This window comes from Coloeus monedula (genome assembly GCF_965178545.1).
Source record: "Coloeus monedula genome assembly, chromosome: Z".
NCBI lineage: Eukaryota > Metazoa > Chordata > Aves > Passeriformes > Corvidae > Coloeus > Coloeus monedula.
The window spans coordinates 61,690,927-61,713,374 of NC_138822.1; the positions used below are offsets into that span (position 1 = coordinate 61,690,927).

Sequence of the window (22,448 nt, forward strand, 5' to 3'; positions counted from 1 at the left end):
AGTGTTTCCTGGCTGGTTGGCCAAATACATTAAGTATAAAGTATTGCTTTATCTTGGACAGACCTGGATAAGCTGTGCATTCATCCTGCTGAGCCCTGCTGCCGTTTCAGACTAAACACTAGCAGTTCCTTCTCCTCTATTCATCACTAGTTTCCTGTTCTGCGCAGCCGGCATGACCACGCTATGTATCTTTCTGACTGCACATTGGTATGGGCCAGTTGCTGCTCTCTCTTATGCTCACAAGCCCTTTGGTAGGTAAAAATCACCATCACTGAATTAAGAAGCCAAATCTGAAATGCCAGCATCGCTGCTGCCAACACAGAAGTTTTTTAAGTTTACCACTCCATCATTCACAAACCTAGACATCTTGTGTGTAACAGCAAACCTGTCTTATGGCTGAGTGTCACAAGCAGGACCAAGAAGATACATCCATCAGTTTTTATCAGAACTAGAGCACTGAGCAACTCCTGAAAGCTATTGGTTAATGGAATGTATCCCCCAAGCTGAAAAGCCATTACCCAAAACTCAGGCTTCCAAAAGGCACAGCATTGCTGCCAGATGTAGTCATCAGGACTTTACTGACTTAGACTTTTTTTAAAAAGTACAGAAAATTCCTGGATATATAAATCTAACAAATACTATAAAAGACCATAATTTGATAAACTTCAGCTGTTTTCTCACAGGTGAGAACAAAATCTGGAGGAAAGCCTTGACTATGGATTTGAATACAGTCAAGTATGTACCTGATTTCAGATAGCTATAGATAGATGGGAAGAACAGGTCTTTGTAACTCCTATACTGGACCAGCATAATAAAACTAAAAAAAAATTTTCACTACCAAACCTCCTTGCTACTACTCCATTTCAGTGCAGACAGAAAGCTTCTCATGAGCCTCTTAGCCTTACTTCTAATATTTAACATAATTTCTTATTTCATTAATAACTGGTTCCTGCTTGACAGGGAAAGTAAATAAAGATGATTCCATTAAGTCAATTCAACATACCCACAGCAGAAAGGCACTCCTTTGATTCATGCTAACAGCAAGTGGAGAGGCACAGACCTCTCATCACACATTCAGCTCAAATCTCCAATATCCAGAGCAATGGCTGAGCCGAGCAGGGTCCCTTCCTGGCTCTCCCGATCCACCCAGAAAGGAATGTTCAATTAAAGAGGAGCTTTGCCTCCTGCTACCCTCAGAAGAGACAGTCACAGAGCCCATCTCAATGACTCCTAAAGCTTGAACAAAACAGGCAGATGATGCTCCCACCAACAGTGCAAACCATTGCCTAAATTGTCTGAAATAGAAGCCAGCAAACCAAAGCACTTAACTGTTCAACTACTGCAGTCAGACACCCCCCAAAAAGAACCCCACTGCTCCTGGAAACATGGATGCAGAGGGACAAGAAGGAGAAAAACTATCTTCTGTTGACAGTTAGCCTTGAGACATAGCTGGCAGGAGGACTGTAAATATTAATGATAGAGATTTATTTTTCTTAATAAATCAGTTTTTGCTCATGCCTGTGTCTTTGAAAAGAAGCCAATATTAAAGAAAAAGAACAGATAATAAAAATTGAGTGCTCTGTCTGAAGAAGTTTTCTGCAATGAATATTTTCAGTTCTTCGTGCTGCTGAACAATAAATTAGTTTTAATTCAAAGCCAATCTACCTGTGGAATTATTGCTCTTTGTTCACCTTGCTGGGAGAAACAAATTCACTCTGAAAACATTACAAGCTGTTTTCCACTGTGCTCCTCTACAGGCTCACAGGGCTCATGCTTGCCATGTTCTAGATTTAACCACCTCTCTGTGCACACCTGCACTGCTGAGACTGCAGCATCTGCTGTACACATATTGTTGTTCCTACTTTTTAATTAGCACTATCCCACTTATTGAAATCAGTATGATAATTTTTCAAAATTACATTTTCCTTTTTGTTGGTTGTTGCCAGTCCTCAGTTACTTTTCCTCTTAGGAATCCTCAAAACAGAGGTTTGAAAGAATGTCACACAGTGTTGCCAGATGCCTAGGAATGACAACAGAAAACTATTCAAATGACTTTTTTACCCAGACACCTCATCTGTAACTCTTGAGTGTAAGTTCTGTCAGTAGAGAACATTTTTACATCTTTCACTGAAGGCAATTTGGCCACATAACCTTTTATTATCAGGCCCTAATTACTTGCTTTCAAAAAGAAGCCTTTATGAGATTTAGATTTTAATGTTATTATTAGATTACTACATATCTCCTGACTACAGCAGCCAATTAACCATCAGGCATTCTTTACTTAAATGGTGTAAAAGCAACTCCTTTCTCCTAAAAAACCAAAGCAAAACCTTACAGCATGCCGAGAACATCAATATAGCAGACTGCATGACTGTGCAACGTTTCAGAAGACAGCTCATTAATGCTTTCCCTATAGGAGAAGACTTTTTGTATTTGTGCACCACGAACTTGTCCCCTTTCAAGGGCCTGCAGCTGCAGCAAGCTATTGCTCCTCCTGGTTTTTATACACTGCAGCAGTGCTGCCAGGGCAACGTTGTGGAAAACCAACAGACCAGCCTTTCGTTGTGGATGTTTTTATGTCATGTTATATGCTGGGGTCAGATCTGAGGAAAACCTTTTTTTCTTCCTTGGAAGCAACCCTTGAGACAGGAGGTAGGCAGAGGGTAGTTTAGCCAAGTGAAGGCATGCTATTTCGTTTTGACAGTCTCCTGTGCAGCTGTTGTTGTGCCATATTAAACAAGAGCATATATTAACAAAGCCAATTTCCATTGCAAAGCCTGAAACTATCTACTCATTTCCTAGCAAAATAGTAAAAGAAGCTTTTAAATACTGCGGAAGAAACAGGAAATTAAGCAGCCGTGATCAATGAGGTGGCACTGCACCCGGCTCCTATGGAGCAGCACAACTGATCAGCAACATTTTGAGAGGAAGAGAAAAAGGGTAAAAGGGTAAAAGCAGGGAGGGACTAGCTTTGCAGTGCAGTGTAGGTGGGCTGCATCCCCAGTGGCATCGATCTTGATTGTTTTCATCTTCTGCAAAACCACAGGAGATTAAGAATCAGTCCAGGGACACTGCATCAGCCAGGCACCCTGCCTTTATTGCTCACATTTGCACATGCGTCAATATGCTACCTGAGCCATTTCATGTGTTAAATTTCTGTCCAATGTACTACTCTAGCTTAAGCCAAGTAGGCTTTCCCATATGCAAATTTTCCCTGACAAACCCAGCAGGGATGCTACCAGGTTACCACTCATGCACTTTTGATCATTTTGCCCGCTGACAGACAGGGGAAGAGACAACCTCCTACTTGGCAGCTGCACAACAGACACCTTCAGCCCGTGAAGTGATTCAGTAATACGATTATAATCAGATGAGAGCTCAAGAGGTGGGCTCAGGCCGGCTGACATGGTGCTTCTAGCACTCCACACTGACTATAGGAAAAGGGCGAGATGCTGAATGGAGCACTGCTTACAGTACACACAGCACAGGGCCCCAGACCTGCCTCTGCAGTTGCTTTTCAGCCCCCCTGGATGGCTGCCAGACCCACCAAACACAAGCAGCTGACCAGAGGCAAGTAGGCCTTTGTCCAGAAGGAAAGGGGAGACTTTGCATGCCCTAGTGCGTTGGAAATGGCCTCTGGCCACTTGGAAATGCTGCATAAGAAACAAAACAAAAATTCACAACATTAAGAAGATCAGTGCTTTAAAAGCCTATCTGGACACCTCAGTTGGTGCAAGATAACACAGGCCAAGGTGTTTTGGGGTAAGTTGGAAGCATGGCTGTTGAGGCAGGGAGGGCTGCCAGCAGGCAATGCACTGAGGCAAGGTCTATACCTTCATACCTACAATCACTGCAGATGGCCGCTCACATATATAGATTTCAGTGTACTTGGGCTGAGTGTACTAAGTGTACAGTGTACTAAGATTTCAGTGTACTAAGCTGAGGCAGGAGAATTAGTAGCTTGAAACTATAACCAGCTGATGGCTCAAAACCCGCACGGATTTTTTTCCCTTTAGAATGTCTCAGGGTACTATAAGGGCATGCAGTTACCAGAAGAAAAAGTTGTTCCCTAACCACTGCCTTCTCCAAGCTGAGGAAGAGGATAAGGTCCCTACTCTCATGTTTCTTTTCCCATGTATTATGCAAGTCGAAGATACTTATTCATAACCAAACCTATGCAAACATCTGATGACATTAGTGCTGTTGTGATCTGGAAACAGAGGTAGGAATACAGTGTAGGGGACTACCTGTAGGACACTCAACCATTATGTTTAACTACCCCCTAAAAAAACCCACAAAACAACTCAGTTTATTATCTTGATGTGGGGAATTTGGGGGTTGTTTTTTATATTGGTATGACCTTACTGCTTAGACTTCTCTGAAGCGATGTGTGAGCCTGCAGACTGCTGTTTTTAAGAGAGGGGAGGGCAAATTCACCATTAGCTTTTAATAATTTTTATGTATGTGGTGAGAGTACCCATTAGTTGGGAGGAAAGAAAATGTGCAGACTCAAAGTAAAATCAGTCCCAAGCCCTGAAATTACACTGCTGCCTCTTTGCTGGCTGTAGCCGTGTGAACTCACCACACTCTGGGGGCTCCTGTGTGGTGGCTGTCAACCCAGCAACTAAGTCAAGATAAAGAACCTTACAGGGGAAATCCCAAATGTACACAAGTTTCAGCAGTACAGAGGTAAACAAAGACTCTCCACTCACAGGGCCATTGATCAGGCACAGCCACCTCTCACATTTTACCTTAAAACCCAATAAAGCATTGAGTGTTTTTAATCTAGGACGACCCAATAAAAGATTCAAGTCAGCGCTGCTAAATGAGAAATTCAGTTGTGGGTGGTAAATCCAGGAGGTTCCTGAATCAGGGAAGGAAAGGCCATACCAAATACTCTGTCCATGAAAGACTATTTGAAAGAAGCAGAGGGGAAGACCCAGTATATTTCCTACCACTCACCATAACCTTTTCCACTGCTGTTCAACTAGTGAGTGCCATGCCCTCCAAACCACCAATCACTTATGCTGGATTAGCAGAAAGGGAATGAAATATGACCATAGCTCAGTAAGGGAGGCCAAAACAACAACCTGCCTTAGCTTAAGCAGAGGTAAAAGGGCTGCAGCTCACTTCTTTCATGGCCTTACCTTTCCTCAATACTGATCCTGTAGTACAAACAAAACCTCACTTTGGGGGCTGGGGAGAGGAGCTGCAGAGGAATCAGCCTGAAGGAAAAGGCAAATGGAGATCCAGGAAGGGGAGAATTTCATGTGGCTTCATGAGCTATGCAGCAGCAGAATGCAGGGCATCTGCACTGGGTAAGGAAGAAAAACTCAAATCCACATGTTTCCTCACCACCACATCAGGAACACCAAAGACAGAAGATAAGCAAAAGTTAGCCCCCTTTCTCAAAAGAGCTCTTTTCATCTTTTTTTCTTGTGTTTGAGTGAGAACACAGCATTTGCTAAGTTTAAATATTTTCCTTGTGTTTGCAATCTATGTACAAACAGCAGCATCTGTCTTGGCTCTGAAGGCCTGGAATGAAAAATCTGACAGAAACAGAGCCCTTGTGCCCCCCCTGACATCCCCATGGCCTCTTGGGGTCACCAGCACTCTTTCCCACATCACCAGGGCAGGGGTGTAAAGAAGTGCTCAGCATCTCACCTGTGCTGGTGGAAGTAAGAGACCTCAGTGTGCACATGTGGCACAGTAAAATGTTTCTCAGAGAGAGTCTCTCTCACACTAAGCACTGTTTGTTGGAAGAGATTTATGCTTGTCAAGATAATTAGCTGCCAAACTTGATCACTGAAAACGTGACATTTTTGTTTATTTTTCTATTAATTTTAATCTGCTGCATGTCTACTGGTTTCCAAGTACCTACCTTGATAGCGCAGGAGATGAGTCGACCACTGAATCTAACAGAACACTGAAATGTTCATTTTATTTCTTTGAAGTTACTAATGCTCTCCCTCAGGCTCAATAGCAATTTAGCACTTGAACTCAGTTTTCCTTCCCTGGCATATTCCAAGACAACAGTCCCCTTTGCTTGAACTTTCAGCAGCCAAGTGTGTATTAGATATCATGCTGGCATTGGGCCATATAGGTTACAGGAAGCACTATACCGCAGACAGCAAAAGCAGTTCAGACTGTCAGGATTTCCATCAGAAATCCCTCTCCCCTCCCTTTTTACTTTCTTCCCACCCCAAGTATTCAGAATTCTGGCATCAGAAAAGAAGAACTCTGAGCTGAATCCAAAGAGGAAATATGCTTTTTGAAAAATGCATGCTCTGCATTTTAGAAAGACAAACAAGAAGCTTCCTTGCCTTCAAGGGCAAAACCAACTCTTGCTCTGCTCCCCTGCTGCTTGGGTCCCTGGCCATGCAACAGCTTCCATTGTCTGCAGGCTATGTGAGCTCACAAGGTGATTTCTTCCTTAACTCACCAGTTTGTCTCTTTCTCTTTTGTACTGCTTTTGTACAGGGTGATGCCACCTATAAAAGAATGCCCTAAACTATGCTCCAACTACCATAACTTTTCGCATTACGCTCTGAGCACGGAAGAGCTCTAGATGCCTCACGCTCCTTCTACCTCAGCTTGTGTCTCCTGCTTTTTCTCCTCTCTATGATGAAAGGCCTGGCTGACCTCCCGCTTCCTCCTCAGCTTCCTCCTCCACAACTCACTGGCCTCCTTACCTTCCAGCAGCCAGGAATCTGCAGTCCCATGGCTGCATACAATACAAGCCCACCCTGTGTGGCTGGATCCTACTTCATCCACCCCACAAGCAGCTCCAGATCCTTGTCCCCTTCAGATGGCTCCTATCACACTCTGCTTAGGCCATCTTCCTTATCACCCAGCCTCCCAAAATGAAAACAATGCCAAACAAGTGTAATAGGCTGAACAACAACTCAGCCCAAGAGACATAAAACAAACTCTTTCAGCAGCAAAGATAGACTGTTACACACACAGCTGGCTTGAAAATCAATTTCACCTCTTCACTGTAGAAAACTGCAGAGAAGTTTCCTCACATTTGAGGGTAAAGCTGCACTCCTGGAACTGAACTATTGCCAGGTACTGCAACAACTTCTGATGGAGGAACCGTCTGAGATATCGAGAAAAGGAGAAAACAGGGACAGTCATAGAGGGAAATCATTAAAAGGTCAGAAGAAAGAATGCAGGAGAGCTTGTGAGATACCTGAGAAGAAAAAGTACTGTGAGAGAGCTATCATTGCTTGGGACTGAGCAGGGCAAGTGTCAGGGGAAAAAACAAGCCTGTCAGACCCTGGAAAAGAAGAAGCTGAGTCATTCCCCAGCAATGCTGGAGGAGAAACTGCTGGGGTGACAGAGGGAGGCCCAAAGCTGCAGCAGCTGGGCCCAAGCAGACAGGCTTCAACTAAGTTTCCAAGGGAGCTTAATGCTCTCTGGCCTGCCTGCAGCAGCCTTTGAAAACACAAACCTCTGCTTCAGCTAACTGAACACCTATCTGTTAAAGATGCAGCTGCCAGTGACACAGCCAGCTAAGCCACACGACAGCAAAATGCATCCATGCATTCACCTGAATAAACCAGAGACACTCTTTGGTGTGCACCTGGGACACAGCTGGTCTTCTGACTGATGCAACCCAATTTTTACATGCTTTTTTTCCCCATGCTTCTGTCAGGAAACAGTTTAATCAAGCCCCATTTGAGCTAGCAGACAGTGGACAGTGAACAGAGGAAGGGAGTGACCCATGAGAAGCCTTCCAGATGAAGCCATCAGCATCCTGGAAAGACTTTAGAGAAGCGGAACTATTTTATCTTCTTTTGGTAAATGTGCCTGGCAAGGCAGCCCTGCTCCAGCTTGGCAAAACACCAGTAAAAGAAACTGAACTCCCAAACCCATTCGCCTTCCTGACATGTCAGCTCCCTTTCCCCACTGCTCTCCCCTAAGCCTTTGCAGGCTCAAAGCTCCCCACAAAAAACCACAGGGGCTTGCTCAAGCTCTGTGGTTGAGATAATATTGGTGCAGCTAATTTAGCTTCCTCTCCGGGTGTGCAGGCAGGGTGCTGCTGGTGCATTGTGGCTCAGCTGCAAGTCAGGCAGCACTGGCTGTGGGGAAGGGGTTCTGTCTGCCCAGCTATGGCAGAGGCCAATAAAAGAAGCCAAGTTGTTGATGATGAACTTCATAAAGGAAACTACCAGAGATGGAAGCCGAACCCGGTTTAGGCTCTGTCCTAAGCTCTCTTCGCCCTCCTTTGAGGCTAGGCTATGTTTATATTATATTACTTAGCAACAAAGTGAAGTACACAAGCCCAAATAAGATTCGTAAATACATACGCAACTACACTGCAGACATACCAAGGTATGTCAGTAGGGGATCACCAATTATTTACTTCCTACAGCTACATGACTACTGTGAAAATTTACTTTGAATTGATTCTTGTCAGTTAGCATGTAATAATATCCTTCCTCCTCTAGCATCTGCATTTCAAGTGATTCACAGACTAAAAGTAGAATACTTTCCCTAAAAAGACACACAAATGAAAGTCTTCTTGCTGCTGGATAGTAATTATCTATTCAATTACACATCTCTGTTCTCTGCACTCTCTAATGCAGAGAAAAGATGCTTATCCAGATGGAACAATCCTTAAACATCTCCAAAACCAGGGCTACTGATTACTGTTTCTACAGCTGCAGAATGAAAGGCACTGCAGTCTGAAAGTAAGTGGTAGAAGTTCTTGCTCTGTAACAAAGGAATTACAGGAGTTTAAACAAGAGCCGTATTTTTTTCCTTTACGGCTTTGCATTTCTCATTTTCTGCCACAAAAATAATTTTTAAAAATCCCCATAGTCTACATATGTGCATGGCTTCCTCCTGTTGATCTAAATGAGAGTTTGCACATTTGTGCAAGTGCCATAACAGAAAAGATGTTGCTTTCTGTTCTGTAATTTCACCGTAGGCATCATCCACAACCAATCTTGCTAGACTGGGAAGATATATCCGGTGTCTGTTATTGTTTTGTCGTGATGAATTCCAGGAATAAATGATGTTGTTGTATGTTTTTAATTATATTAAATCTCTACTGCAAAGATATAGAGATTTTAAATGAGATTAAGTCTGCAAGATCCTGAGTTCCTGTAGATGACTCTACAATGTGTGCATCTCATCTTTGAAAAGGAGATGTTTGACATACTTGAAAATATTGGACTGATACAGGCTGATTAACAAAATTGTTTTGTGAATTCTTCTCCTATGCTTATTAAAAACTCAATTGTTCACATTTGAAAGAATGATGTTATGCTTAAAATTATTAAGACAGGGTTATATCTTGTTCTCTGGTCAGGGCATCAGTTTATATATCCTAATCCCTGTATGAATTAGCCATGCTGACAACAGTTCCTCTTGAGCAACTTGCTTAAGCATTTTTCAAAACTCAGGAACTGAGAAAGTTGAAATTAGCAGCCACCATTAGTCATAAGGAAAATAATTGCAACTAAGTAAGCAGATGCTGTAATGCTAATGGCACAAAAGTAGCAGTGGACCCAATAAAACTAATCTTAAGAAAATGAGTTGTGAGCCATGAGATGCCTGGCTGTAAATATTGGCAGGCATACTTCTCATAGCAAGGTTTCAGTAAGGTGACCTCTCTCCTACCCAGTTTCATGCTGTGTCATTTGTCTGAATTGTAAGAAGGGAAGTGCTTCCATCCTCACTACAACTCAAGAAGGACTGATCTATGCCCTAACACATAAGAAATGCTTTGTCAACTGTATTGTTCAATGTTTTAGGCTGCAAGTCCCATTATGTGTACAGCTGGATTGATAATAAAACATAAAACTGTCTTACCATGTATTTTCTCACAAAAGCATGGTCTCCAGAATGCTATTCTAAGACACCAGTACCTACTACCTGCTAATCCTAGGTGATAGACTAGGTATTTGGAGATGGTATCCGAGTTGTAAGTAAAGTTATCTTTTCAAAAGACCCAAACCTGACATGCCGAAGATCTATTTATGCTGCTAAGCAATCTCTCCCATACAAATACCCTTCCAAAAGAAAACAAGCAGTAAGTGCATCTCCTGGAAATATACTCATGGATTATTTCTGAAGTATAGAGTAAGAAAGCAAGAAACTAACAACTTCCCCTGACTTAATCTGCACTGCCAAGCTGCTGCCTTGTCACACTGCTTCTGGCAAATTCTGTATACCAGGAGTGACTACAGCAAAACCTGTCATGTTCATCTAAAGGACCCTGACATGCTAATTGTATGCCATCATATGAACAGAAGCATCTTTAGCCAATCTAGGGACCTAATTCTGCTCCAGAAGCACAAACCTCACATTGTGGGTGACACGAAATAAGTGTTATTCTTCTATACTGAAGACAAATGGAGTAGACAATGGTGAGAGCCACCGAGGTAGTGCTTCAGGAGCCAGCATCAGCCAGTCCCTGGCATGTAACGCTGGCTCTAGGGGGTTGCAGCAGGCAGTAAAGTCAGTTTTCACCTACTTCCCCATGCGCATTTAGAATAGGATTATGTTAGGTCTCAACTAAGCAAATGAAACCATCCAGCTTCAGATAAAGGTCTGAGTATCTATCATTATGTCTCCCGTTTAGGTATAGCCATCACAGAGATGTTTGACCACCTCAGTGGAGGTGAGAAGGGGGAAAGCTGGATTCATATTTAGAGCAAAACAAGTTAAAACCTAATTTTTGTTGTATTTAAATAATTTTGTGAATTGAAGCCATCTGCTTAAGACCACCATCAAGAGAGAAAGAGGAGGTGGCCCTGCTGATTCCCTCCCTCCTCACAGGTCTCTGAGGGCTGCCAGAGGCAGGGCAAAAGATCACTCTCCTCCTCCAGATGACCACAAACACAGAGAGCACAAAAGATGAAAACCTGTGTATAAGACAGGTTTTCCCCATAGCTCACTGGCAAGTACAGAAAAATGAATATTTCTCTAACTAAGGCTGTTCAGGGTTGGTTTACTAAATCATTTAATCTCTGTAAAATCTATGGGTTTAAGCAGAAACACCAAATCTCTAGAACAAAATCATCTTTTCAGGCAAAACACAGCTGACCCTTGGACAGTGAATAGACAAGCTCACTGGGCTGTGTAACTGCAGCTGAACAATAAGCTGGCTAAAGGGAAGGTTTATCTCAAGGTATCACTTGTTAAACTCACAGCTTTGAACAAGGCTGCTTAGCATGAAATGCTGGAGGAACCGGGTGTGTGACTTCAACCAGTTCTTAGCTCTGGGGTGGCATTTACTCTCACCACAGTCGTGAAGCCTCTGAGACACTGAGGGAACTGCCTTCAGTCCATGGAAAAACTACTAAAGTATTGAGAGGGAGATAGACTGCCTTAAATATGAGTATTAACTTTGTTCTCTGCTGGTAGCAAAGGATAGAAGCTTTTGTAACTGAAAGAAACTCAAACAGAGGAAAAAAATGAACAGCAAACAAAAGCAATGCCGGTCAGTTCATTTTGGCACACATCAGGCTGCAATTCTGCTGCCAATGTCAATGTATTACATGCTGTGTAGCTATAAATTTCAGTTACGTTTGAATAAACACCAGCATATAGAACTGCTTTGGGTCTGCCTAATGCAGTCTGCCTGCAGGCAGGCCAGAATTGTTGTATTTCTTCACCTGAATTACCCCAAAATTAAAAATTTTAGTTGCTCTCAAAGTGCACATACCTGCAATCCCTTGTAGTAGCCCACAGACATTAAAAATGCTTTTCTTCATAATACTCTGCACACACATAGTAAAGACAGACACAAATGCCACGGTGCAGAGAATCATGATTCCCATGGCTAGGAAAATAGCAGTTGCCTGCCAGAACCCACTGGCAATCTCACTGAAGTTTTCAGCGTAAGGACCACAAAGTGTGTCTCGTCTAGAGAACTGCATGTGGGAGATCCTGGTGCAGCGCCCATAGATGCCCAGTGTTGGGTGGTAGGGCTCCTGCGACCCCCCCGTTCTGTTGTCCACATCCTCGGAGCTTGAAGGCTTTGCTTTGCCAATCAGCCAGTCTGCACTCATGAAGGCAATGAGCTCTGCGAAAGCCACCACGATACTCAGGAGAGTCCACAGCATCGACCGACACGTTACAATGACATGACACATATTGATGTCCAGGGCTTGTGATCAGTGCAGCACTCTTAAAATCCAGGCACAAGAGAGAAAAAATTAAATTAAAAAAGGAAAAAAGGACCCTAAGAAAATCACTGTGGCTGCTCTATTTACTCAACTCTCTCACAAAGGCTGAGATGAAGCTTCTCAGAAGAAAAAGTGAACAGCCCCAAGTTTTGAAAGCAGTGCAATCATTTGTTCTCTCTGTTTAGTTCCTCCTTTTTTCTTTTGGGGATGATGAGCTATGAAGTACGCTTTTCTTTCTTAATATTCATACTGGCACATGACACTGCTGGCTGGTGGGGGTGGCTACAAGGACTGCCCACTGTTCGACATCACACACCTACAAGAAAAGAGAAAACACATCAGCAGTAAGAAAAAAGTCATTTCCATCCCCACAACAAACCAAGATCTGGTGCAGATTTACATCAACATACAAAGCTCTAACAAGGGCTGGTCAAACAGAGCCTGCTGGAAACCTCCCTGATTTGTTACAGGGGAGTCATTAATCTCCCTCCACTGCCAATACTTACAGTATCTGCTGTGCCCTATCCCATGGTGGCTGTTTGTCAAACACTTTGTGAGCAAAGGTCTGAGTAACACACCCAGCGGTCCCACCCACTCCTACCACCACACCCCCATCATCTTCTTCTGGTCCAAATTACCAAGGGTGCTGGCAGTCACCCAGCAAAATGTTTGGACACGTTTAAGCAGTTTCACAGATGTGCAGCTCCTGCCTTCACTTTGGGGAGGCAGCACAGCCCGCCTTTGGGACGGAGGCTGAACACAGCTCCACACGCTGTGGGCACCTAGGCGCAAGGGGCAACGAAGAAACCTTGTTCCAACCTTCCGGGTTTCTGCTGATTGCACCTTAGCCAACCCCGCCTCAAGAGGAGGTGAACAAGATTACAGTTGCAGACAGCTCACCCTGTGATGTGGTGACCCCTTTGAAGCCTGGATTTTGCAAGGAGTGGTGCCTCCCTGGGTTTGGGATCAAGGTTTGCACCAGTGTTTCAGGAAAACAATCTGCCTGCAAGTATGTCACACACCTCATCATGAACTGCATCCTGAACTCATCCAACACCGGCAGCCTCTGGTGACTTATGCCATTGTAAACAGGAATCTGTAGAAAAGCGACTGCCAAGTGGCCAAAAGCCGCAGTGAGGGGGGTTGCTGGTCAGCCTTGAGCTTCCTAACTCCCCTCAATTCCCCTCTTCCACAGCCCTGTTGACTGCAGCAAAATGCTCCCCAGGGCTTTCCCCAAGCCATAGCACTGCCTTTCAACAGTGGCTGATGACATTCCCAGAGTTACACTTATCTTAGTACAAGAGGCAGAGATCACTATACTTCCAACTCCTATCCAAATATTGGCCTCAAAATAACAAACAGGTCATTGCACACGCCTCTGCTCTTGAACTGAAACAGTGTTGCCTGAAGGCAGAGTGGGAGCAGGAAATGCCCTCATGTTGCTCCCTCCCTGATGAAAATGTAGCACTTCCAAGTCTTCTTCACAAAACGCCAAATACTGACATTGAAATGGAGGCAAGAGTCAAGAACCAGATCTGGACCTCACTGCTGGGCTGCTGCAGTCACCAGAAGCCAGAAAAAGAGTAATCTCCACTATTGTTTTTACATTTGTCATGGGGTTGGTATTTAATTTCTTAGGAGTTCTGAGTTGGGTGGTTAAGTATTAGTCCCACTGAATACAAAATGAAACACACACACACACAACTTCACACATTCAACATTTCATCCAGCAATTTCTACTCCCCCTTGTACTAGTTGTAGTGAATCACCTAGATCTGCAGATTCTTTTGGTGTAAGAGGCTTAAAGCTGATGTGCCAATAACAGAATTTGTCTCCTGTAGTTCAGTGTTTTGGCATTGCCTTAAAAAAGGGCTTTTAGTCATACTGGGAGAACAGTTCCACTAATTTCCTTTTTTGGGGGGGGGGGGCGGGAGGGCAGTGAGCATTAAGTTTTCAAGCAACCTGATGTACTAATGACTTGAATACACCCTTTGTAATAACAGAGAGCTGAAGTGTCAGCCTGCCAAAGAAACTTAATTTGCCCAGTAGTTCCACTTTAAATAATGATTGGAATGTAGGAAATGTCCACTACAAATCTACATTCTTCTGATGTCATCTACGTGATTAAAGAGAATTTAATTGAAAATATCTTTATTTTTCTGAAAGATGCTCCAAAAAGCTCTCAAATCTGTATTTTTCTGCAAGAATTGCACTCATATGAACTCCTCATCTTTGTAATTCAAGGCTTTTCAGTGAGGTGGAAGGGACATAAGAGCTGAACACCCATAATGGCTGTTACTGCTGACTCTGTACTGCTGAATATAAAACACCATTTATGGAACACAGATGAAAACAAAGTTCGTATTTACTTAGGTAGGTGGAAATTCTAGATGAACACTGGCAGCCATAAAAACGTATCACTGATAACAAACATGTGATGCTGTACTAGAAGAAAAGACCATGGGGTTCTTTCCCAACTGAAATGTAAGCACAATAAATCACAGGAAGATTTTAAGACAGTATCTCCAGAAAAGTCACTGCATGAGCAAAATAGCCGGTCTAAGCTGACATGGAGGTCATGTCAAATCTCAGGAGTTCACTTCCCTGTTGTGCAGCTAAGGGAAACTTTGCAGCATCTAAAAGTTAGGTAGTAGATGTCATTGAGAACTACAGCTCAACTGAAAATACTCTAGTTTTGAATAAAATCTGTACAATTCAGCTTTTCTGAGGTAATGATGCTTTATTCTGGTGCAAAATATACCAAGAGCCAATACACATGCCAATGTACCCTTATCCATGGGAGAACTTCTGCATAAGCTTTTTGTTGCACTAGTGAGGTGCTGAAATGAGAGTACCATTCACCTACAAGTCCTTTTTGTCAGGCAGACAAAGACATATACAGTAGGATGGTGAGCCCAGAGGAGGGGCAGAGGCATTTCTTTCTGAGACTTAGTAAAGAAAGTAGTACTGAAGACAAATTCCAGTTCAGTCAGATTTATGTAGGTAACCTTTTCTCCCCAAGAACCTCTTCCCTCTTCTCCTTCCAACAACCTCCTCCCCTCTGTGGCTTTCACAATGAACCTAACCATCTCTCATGCAGCTCCAACAATATGTCTGTGCCATACATGGAAGCCTTTCCAGCTACAGGCTGTGCTAAACAACTGTGCCTCATGAAGCTTCACTCTGCTCACCCCCTGCTTTTTTTTTTATTATTTTTGCTCAGCAGAAACTCAAACCAGGCCCTTGCAAGGCTGAAAACTAGCTGTTTATTCCTCCTCTCAGTTTCCCATCCCTCAACAAGTTTTTTCCATGACAGAACCGTATGTTCTTCACGGCATGCCACTCAGTATCCACTTCTGACTGACTGTCAAAATATTTGCTTTGACAACCCAGATTCAAAATACACAGTGGTTCTTTAACCCTTTTGGTATTAACTCATTCGAAGTAATTCTCGCTGAAGAAGCAGATTACAAAAAGTAGCCTCACCCCGTACTCATTTGGGCCTCCCCCTATTTTTACTGTTACATTCAACAACACTGGTGTGGAAGGAGGCCATCTATGCTTGGAAACAGCCCTGCACAGCAAGTGCTCATTTGAGCCACACACCATGGCAGCATGAGGGTCTTGGCGGTGCCATTCTGGCCCACCATGTAATCCACATTCCTTGTCTGGACAGCACAGCTCTTGGATGGGTCAAAACTAAACCTTCAGCCTCATTTACCTGGCTACCAGAACCCTGCTCATGCTCACTGCATTAAGTGATGTCTAACATGGTGAATAGATGTCAACGAAAACATCAAATCCTCAAAACATCCAAAGAGAATAAGAGTTCTCAAACGCAAAATTCTTTTGGCTGTTTTAATCTAACAAATCAAACCAACGTAAAACATTGCTAAAACTTTCTTTCTCTTCAGATTCAATTTTAACAGCCAGATACACTGCCTCCAGTCATACTTTCACATCTCTAGCTAGGACTACTCAACTATTGTCTTTTACTACACAGTACGTCTATATTCAAAGTATATAAACAACATCTATTTTTCTGAACTAGATAAAGAAACAAAATTGCCTCCATTTTGCTTACTGCCAAAACCAGAAAGTGAGAAGCTGATCCAAATTATAATATTTGAATTAAGGTTTTGATTTTAAAGATGTTGAGCTGCAGGGTTTTGCTTTGGCATACCAGCCAGATAGAAAAGAACAGCTGCAAAGTTCAAATTTGAGTCAATCACATACCACAGCTGTTTATTTTAAAAAGGTGTCCCACAAGCAGTGTACAAGAGCACCACAAGTACCTTGCAGAACAATGTTATGACCAGTCCTTCATGCTCCCCTTACGATTTGACTGAAGTCAGTGGCTTATGATTCAGCTTTTGCCCTTTCCAGCCCAGTTCTGTCAGCTCAAGAGTGAGAATAAATCATCTTTAGATAAGTGGCTTTTGGCTTGGCTTAAGCAAACAGCTGAATGGAAGGCCACACAGACTGCTGAAGCCATCCCAGTTTACAAAATAAATCCAAGCACAGTTAGACATTTTCTTCTAAAGTTTGTTGGGGTCCAAAGTACAACTACATGGAGGAGTTTCTAAACCTTGTTTACAATACACAAACTTGAGCATCTCATAACCCAAAATGTGCAAATCTTGGAAGCTTGGGTACTGCTTTCTCTGGAATGTTGTTCATTAGCAGTTATAAACTCTCTCAATATGCTTTGAACTATGAGAGTGGAAGTGGCTCCTACTTGTGTTGGTGTTGACCCACTATTTAAAACAAACAGAAAGAGGCTCACACACTAAGACTCAATTACCTCAAGCTGACCCCCACTCAGGTTGACAGGAGCTCCCACTTTAAGAAGCTTCCATTCTTAGGTGTTATTGAACAAGCAAACTATTCAATTGTGAGCTCACCCTGCCTGGCAGAATGAGGCAGCCATCAAACCACTGAGGTAAGAGGGACTGCACTTAAGACAGTGTGGTATGAGCACTAGATACGGTTCATTTTCTGGATAAGTGATAAATGTTGGTAAATAAAATTCTCCTCCCACTTGGTCCTCTCACCATTCTTACAGGAACTGCTGTTCAGCAGGAGATGGCAGGTTTCTGCCAACATCCAATCAGTCTTCAAAGTAGTGGAGTGGATACCAAGCAGCATTTCTCAGGAGATAGAAAGGTGCACCTCTGCATTTCTACCCCACACAATTAGAGGTGACTTGCAAACGTAAGAAAAGGTACAATCATCACATTCCTCTGTCACAAGAGAACAGGGACAAGGATTAGTACTTAAGGAAAGACCAGCTGTCCCAAAAAGTTTGGTGCAGGCTCTCTGTGCAGACCACAAGGAGCTCTGCTGGCACTGGTTTCTGATAAGCACTGCATACTCACCACAGGAAGCACCTGGACCAAAAAGAGGGAAGGACACTTCATTGTGCCTTTCCTTTGTTTTTTTAAATATAACACATTTCAAAGTTATCAAAAACACTCAGTGTCAGATAACAAAACAGGAGAAGGTGCTTTAAAGCTGAAGTGGTTGCACAACTTCAGACAAATAGCAGAGAATAAGCAAAGGATTCTCCATTGACCTACGTATTTTCATCAAATTATTGCCTACCTAAACAACATTCCAGAGCAGACCTTTTTAGTTGAAGAACAAAGAGCAAAGTTTTGATAAGTCTCCACTTTTGAATTAGAGTGAACATTTGCATATCTCATGAATATTTGACCATTCTAAACCTGCACAGGTGTATTAATGAGTGCATTATTGTGGCAGGTGGTTGAAAACACATCAGACTAAACAGATTAATTTCACTGGTAATGGAAGGAATGTAGACTTATGATGATGTTCCTGCTGGCACAATATAAGATGTGAAATGGAAAACTAAAATATTTTTCAAAATAGCCAAAACTCACCGAAGTATGCTAATCAAATTTCTATTTCCTTGTCTGTCCTTTGAACTGCCCTGTTTACTTCAGCCTCTCCCTACCAAAGGAATGTAGATGCAAAATTTAAATTAAACTATCCCTCATGTGCCCAAATATTATGTACAACAATAAGTGAAAAATAAATATATAGAACAAAATAAAAGAATTCTGACAGTGACTGTTGGTCTCCTGAAGCTAGACATGATGTTTATCCCATTCCATCTTGCAAATGATGTGGAGTATGCCATCTAATTACAGGTGGATTTGTTTCTAGAATACATCACTGTAAAAGAAACAAATATAAAACTTCTTTCCAACTTTTAAAAAAAGAGCAGTTGAAATGTACTATTCTTTTTCTGACCTCATTAAAAGCCATGGCAAAACTCCCACTGACTTTAATGGGGTCAATACATCACTGAGAAATCACTACAAGAATGAAAGTTTCCAAATTTTCAGACCAACTGCAGGGGAGGTTTAAACACAGAATTCATTTCCCTCTTTCCTTATCCAGACAAAACTTTGCTTATTGCCCGCCCCCACTAAGAAGGGATCAAGCTAACTCAGATTTCCATCATTGCCTCTGAACCACAAACTCTCAAGCTGGAGATTTGTTCCATTGCTCTGTATTTATTGACTTACAAAATTCCTTAACTCTGCAGCCATTACATTGTGTTTTGAAAATTTACTTGAAATCCTCTGTAATTCCAAAATTTATTAAAGCCTACAATGTTAAGAAAAGTTAATGTGTAGTATTTCTATTGTTGCTTCTCAGGAGAAAACTACACATCACATCAAAAATCATCACTAAGGGAGCAATCTTGGCTACAATTAGTGATAGTCTAACTGCTCAGGAATTTACCAACTGGGAGCGGAATCATGAGTTTCCTTTCCTACTTTGATTTCTCACTAGCTCACTGAAGTCTCAATCTTCAAAAGTCTCGGCTGAAACCCCCTCTTTTGGTTACCTACATTATCACACCTGTCAAGCAGACTTGAATATTCATTGTGTTGTGATTACTTCTTACAACTCCTAACTACAGCTTCTAAAGGAGTCTGATCAGAAAAAAAAGGAGGTTAGGAGGAAAATGGGAAGTCAGAAGGAAGGAACTACTAATATTTGGTAGTAACAAATCCTTGCTATTTTTATACAAAGGATTTTTACTTTAAAAGGGAGCCAGACTATGTCTATTTAAATATTTAATAGTGTATGCATAAGCTAGAGCATCAGAACAAAACCACTTGGAATCTGTGGTTGTTGTAAAAAACAGTTCACTCCCATGAGTTCATTGTGACAGATTTGGAACTACTCTTAATAATTTATTAATATTGTATTAAGATATTTATTATACTAATATGTTGGTTATTGTGTAATATGAGACTAGTGAGAAAAACAGGTAGGAAAGGAAAGAATGACTCAGTTGTGACACTTCTCAGCAAACTAGGGAATTGCTTACTAAAAAGACAATACTAGCTCAGGAAAAGCCTAACAAACACAGCAGATCAAAGATCTGAGGATTGTTTAGGAAGGAACAGCCTCTCAAACTGGAGGGAAGAGAAGCTGTTTTAGACAAACAAGCTTAAGAGAAAGGACCTATGGGATGTGCCTATTGAAGTTAGGCCAACATGGGATACCATACTGGGCTTTTCATTTGCCTTTGCCAAAGCAGACAGCCCTGCAAACAGCCTTGGTTCCTTGAATCAAGGAAACATCACTTCAGTTAATTCCCAAAAGGAAGCCATTGCAGTATCTCCTTTCACATTTGTGGCTCTGTTAGCAGAGCAACCACAAAGGTTATGGCTCTGCAGCCTGTCTGAGCAGCCAGGGGTGGGTCATTCTTCAGCTGAGACAACATCTGAGGCTGTAGACCCAAGGACTGACCTTTGAGAGCGGAAGGACCCAGAGGTGTTTGCACTGTTACTCACTGCAAATGCCTGTAAACAATCTTGTACGTCAGTCCTTCCAGAATGCCACTAAAGAGAAAGACACCTCACAAGTATCGACTGCTCCCAGGTTTATGATGTGTGACACTCACACAGCAAGGAAAGAACAAACTTTTGGCATAACAGGATCTTTGCACAGCAAGCTACCTGCTACGATACCAGTGAGTGTTGAGATGGAGAATCTTTCTTGTCTCAAAATGTATGTAATAATTTTTCTTCTTCTTAATGCAAACTGAAAGTAAAACATTCTTCAGAAATAATCAATACAGACAAGCAGCTCAGCACAGTAATGCATAAAACTTGTGTACATTACAGGAACACCCTTACTGTGACTTTTCATTGTACTTGTACTGAGGAGAACCAGTGGTAGCTCAAGTAACTGAAAAGGGTTGTCATGGATTAGAGTTGCCATGTTTCTATACTGGCAAGGATGTCTGAAGTATCTAGGCACCACATATAATAGTAAACTTGAAAAGAGTGCACGAGAAACCCCTTATCCAGGAAAAGGCAATGTACTCAGAAACTGGCATATCTGTGTGCGCATCTGCTGAATATGAGCTTTAGTTGTTATTAATGGATAACCTCTTGACTATGGCCAAAGAGAGAAGAACTGAAATATTTTCAGCACTGCATATTTCATTTATCAATAATTACAGGAATGTTGTGTTCAGTTGGGATCTCTAAAATGGAAGCTCACTGCAAAGAGCTTGGAAAAATCTAGACTAATAACTGAAATTCTGGAAACCCCATTTTAGAGCAAGAAGCAAAAATAAACAGATGATTTATTTCAGCAACTGCGTTTAATTCTATAGCCAAGATTGGAGATACTTCAAGAAGCTGAGCCATGTGCAAAATTCTGGCTTGTTTTATTTCAATTTGACTTGCTAGACTAGATAATGTTAACTGTCCTTTTCTGTCCTTAAAATGTGTACAACCATGAAAATCAATGTTTGTAGAGGGGGAGAAAAGTGCATCTTTCTCGGCTTGACTTTCTCTGAAAATGCTGTGATGCCTCTATCTCTGATATCATGTGGTTTGTGTCACAGAAGCACTTAATGGTGCAAACTAAAACTGGACCTGTGTGGGGATATGCATATAGGTCTGGTAATGATCCACCTTACTGCCATATAAATACACAGGCAAAACAAAAGGAAGAAGGTATAAATAACCATCCCAGTCCTCCGGATGAGATGTTCCTCACTCATGTAACAAAATCTGCAGCAATACTGGGAACTGAACCTAAATGCTGCCACTAGAAACCCTAAAACTTTGTGGATTTAATATACTCTGCAGAGTCACGCACCGTGCCAAACACTTTTCTTGTCATCCTTTGAACACAAACCTCAGCTGTTCCTGTGTCACTTTGAATTTCTAGCCCTGACACACCACATGCAGATGTACTTTTCCTTCTCCACAAAGGTGGACCGTGGACATGGTCACATTTCCAATAGTGACTTTGATTTTCTGCTCACTGAGAAATGGCTTAGTTAAACTGTGATTTTTTCCTACAGCATTCACTGCTGAAATAGGCAATTCCCACAGCAACATTGCACAATAGCTGCAAAGAAATTCACCTCCAAAGAAACACACTTACCTCTATGACTAGCTTTTCCCACTTGTACTTCAGAGAAGAACATAAATTTACTTGTAACATCTTTAGGGGATGATTTCCCACATATGTACCTCATTGAAGCGGATGAAGCTACAGATATTCACAGGTCCCACTAGGTTGTAGGAAGTGGACTTCCTTCACAGCAGACCACCTTTTTATGTGCTGGGTTGGTTAGTTGCTTTCAGTTTTCAGCAACATTAATGCTTTTGAAAGCAAATGCAGTCTACAGACTAGTGGGAGGGTGACATTGAATTGTACTGTTGCCAAAAGGTGGAAAGTTCTTCATTATGTCTTTCCCATTGGGAAATGCAAATGAATCAAAATCAAACCTGCATATCTGAAGATCTCCCAAGGCACAGACAGACAGCTATCACTAAGAAAAAAGTCCCTGCATACTACAAGCGTTATGGAAATCCGTCTGCTCTGTAAGTTTCAAACATTTAACTGAATTCTGAAAATTATCTTTACATATAACATTATCTATTAGATCTCCTTGTTGCATTTCAAGTTCTATGTAAGCATAGAACTTCATGGCAAAATTAAAAGTATGGTACAAGAAACAGTTTCATTAACTGTCCATCATGGAAACTGCTGTTTCAAACCAATTCTAAACAGTGCACTCACTGCATTCTGTATGTTGATAATGACTATTACTAGCATTAACTGGTTCTACAAAACAAATGGTTGCAAATGGTAAATTTTATCTTCTGTTTCCTAATAAATGCTCTCCTAAAACCAAACTCATTTCATCAGAGGCAAAAATAATTAAATTTGAATAAATCATTAATAGCACGTAAAAAGTTGAAAAAAAATATGGTCATTCAGACTTATCAGAAT

General features: G+C 41.9%; 1 protein-coding gene across 4 annotated transcripts in view; it reads right to left on the reverse strand.

Annotated features, from left to right (window-relative positions):
• The window catches only part of LHFPL2 (LHFPL tetraspan subfamily member 2), a 121,114-nt gene that overhangs the window by 5,827 nt on the left and 92,839 nt on the right, over positions 1-22,448 (reverse strand). For 3 of the 4 annotated variants that reach the window (XM_082302171.1, XM_082302170.1, XM_082302172.1), the window contains one exon: positions 11,681-12,459. In XM_082302171.1, coding sequence (XP_082158297.1) covers positions 11,681-12,110 — 430 coding nt within the window. In that variant the 5' untranslated portion in view covers positions 12,111-12,459. The remainder of the gene's footprint in view (positions 1-11,680; positions 12,460-22,448) is intronic. The other variant, XM_082302173.1, reaches the window with a different exon arrangement.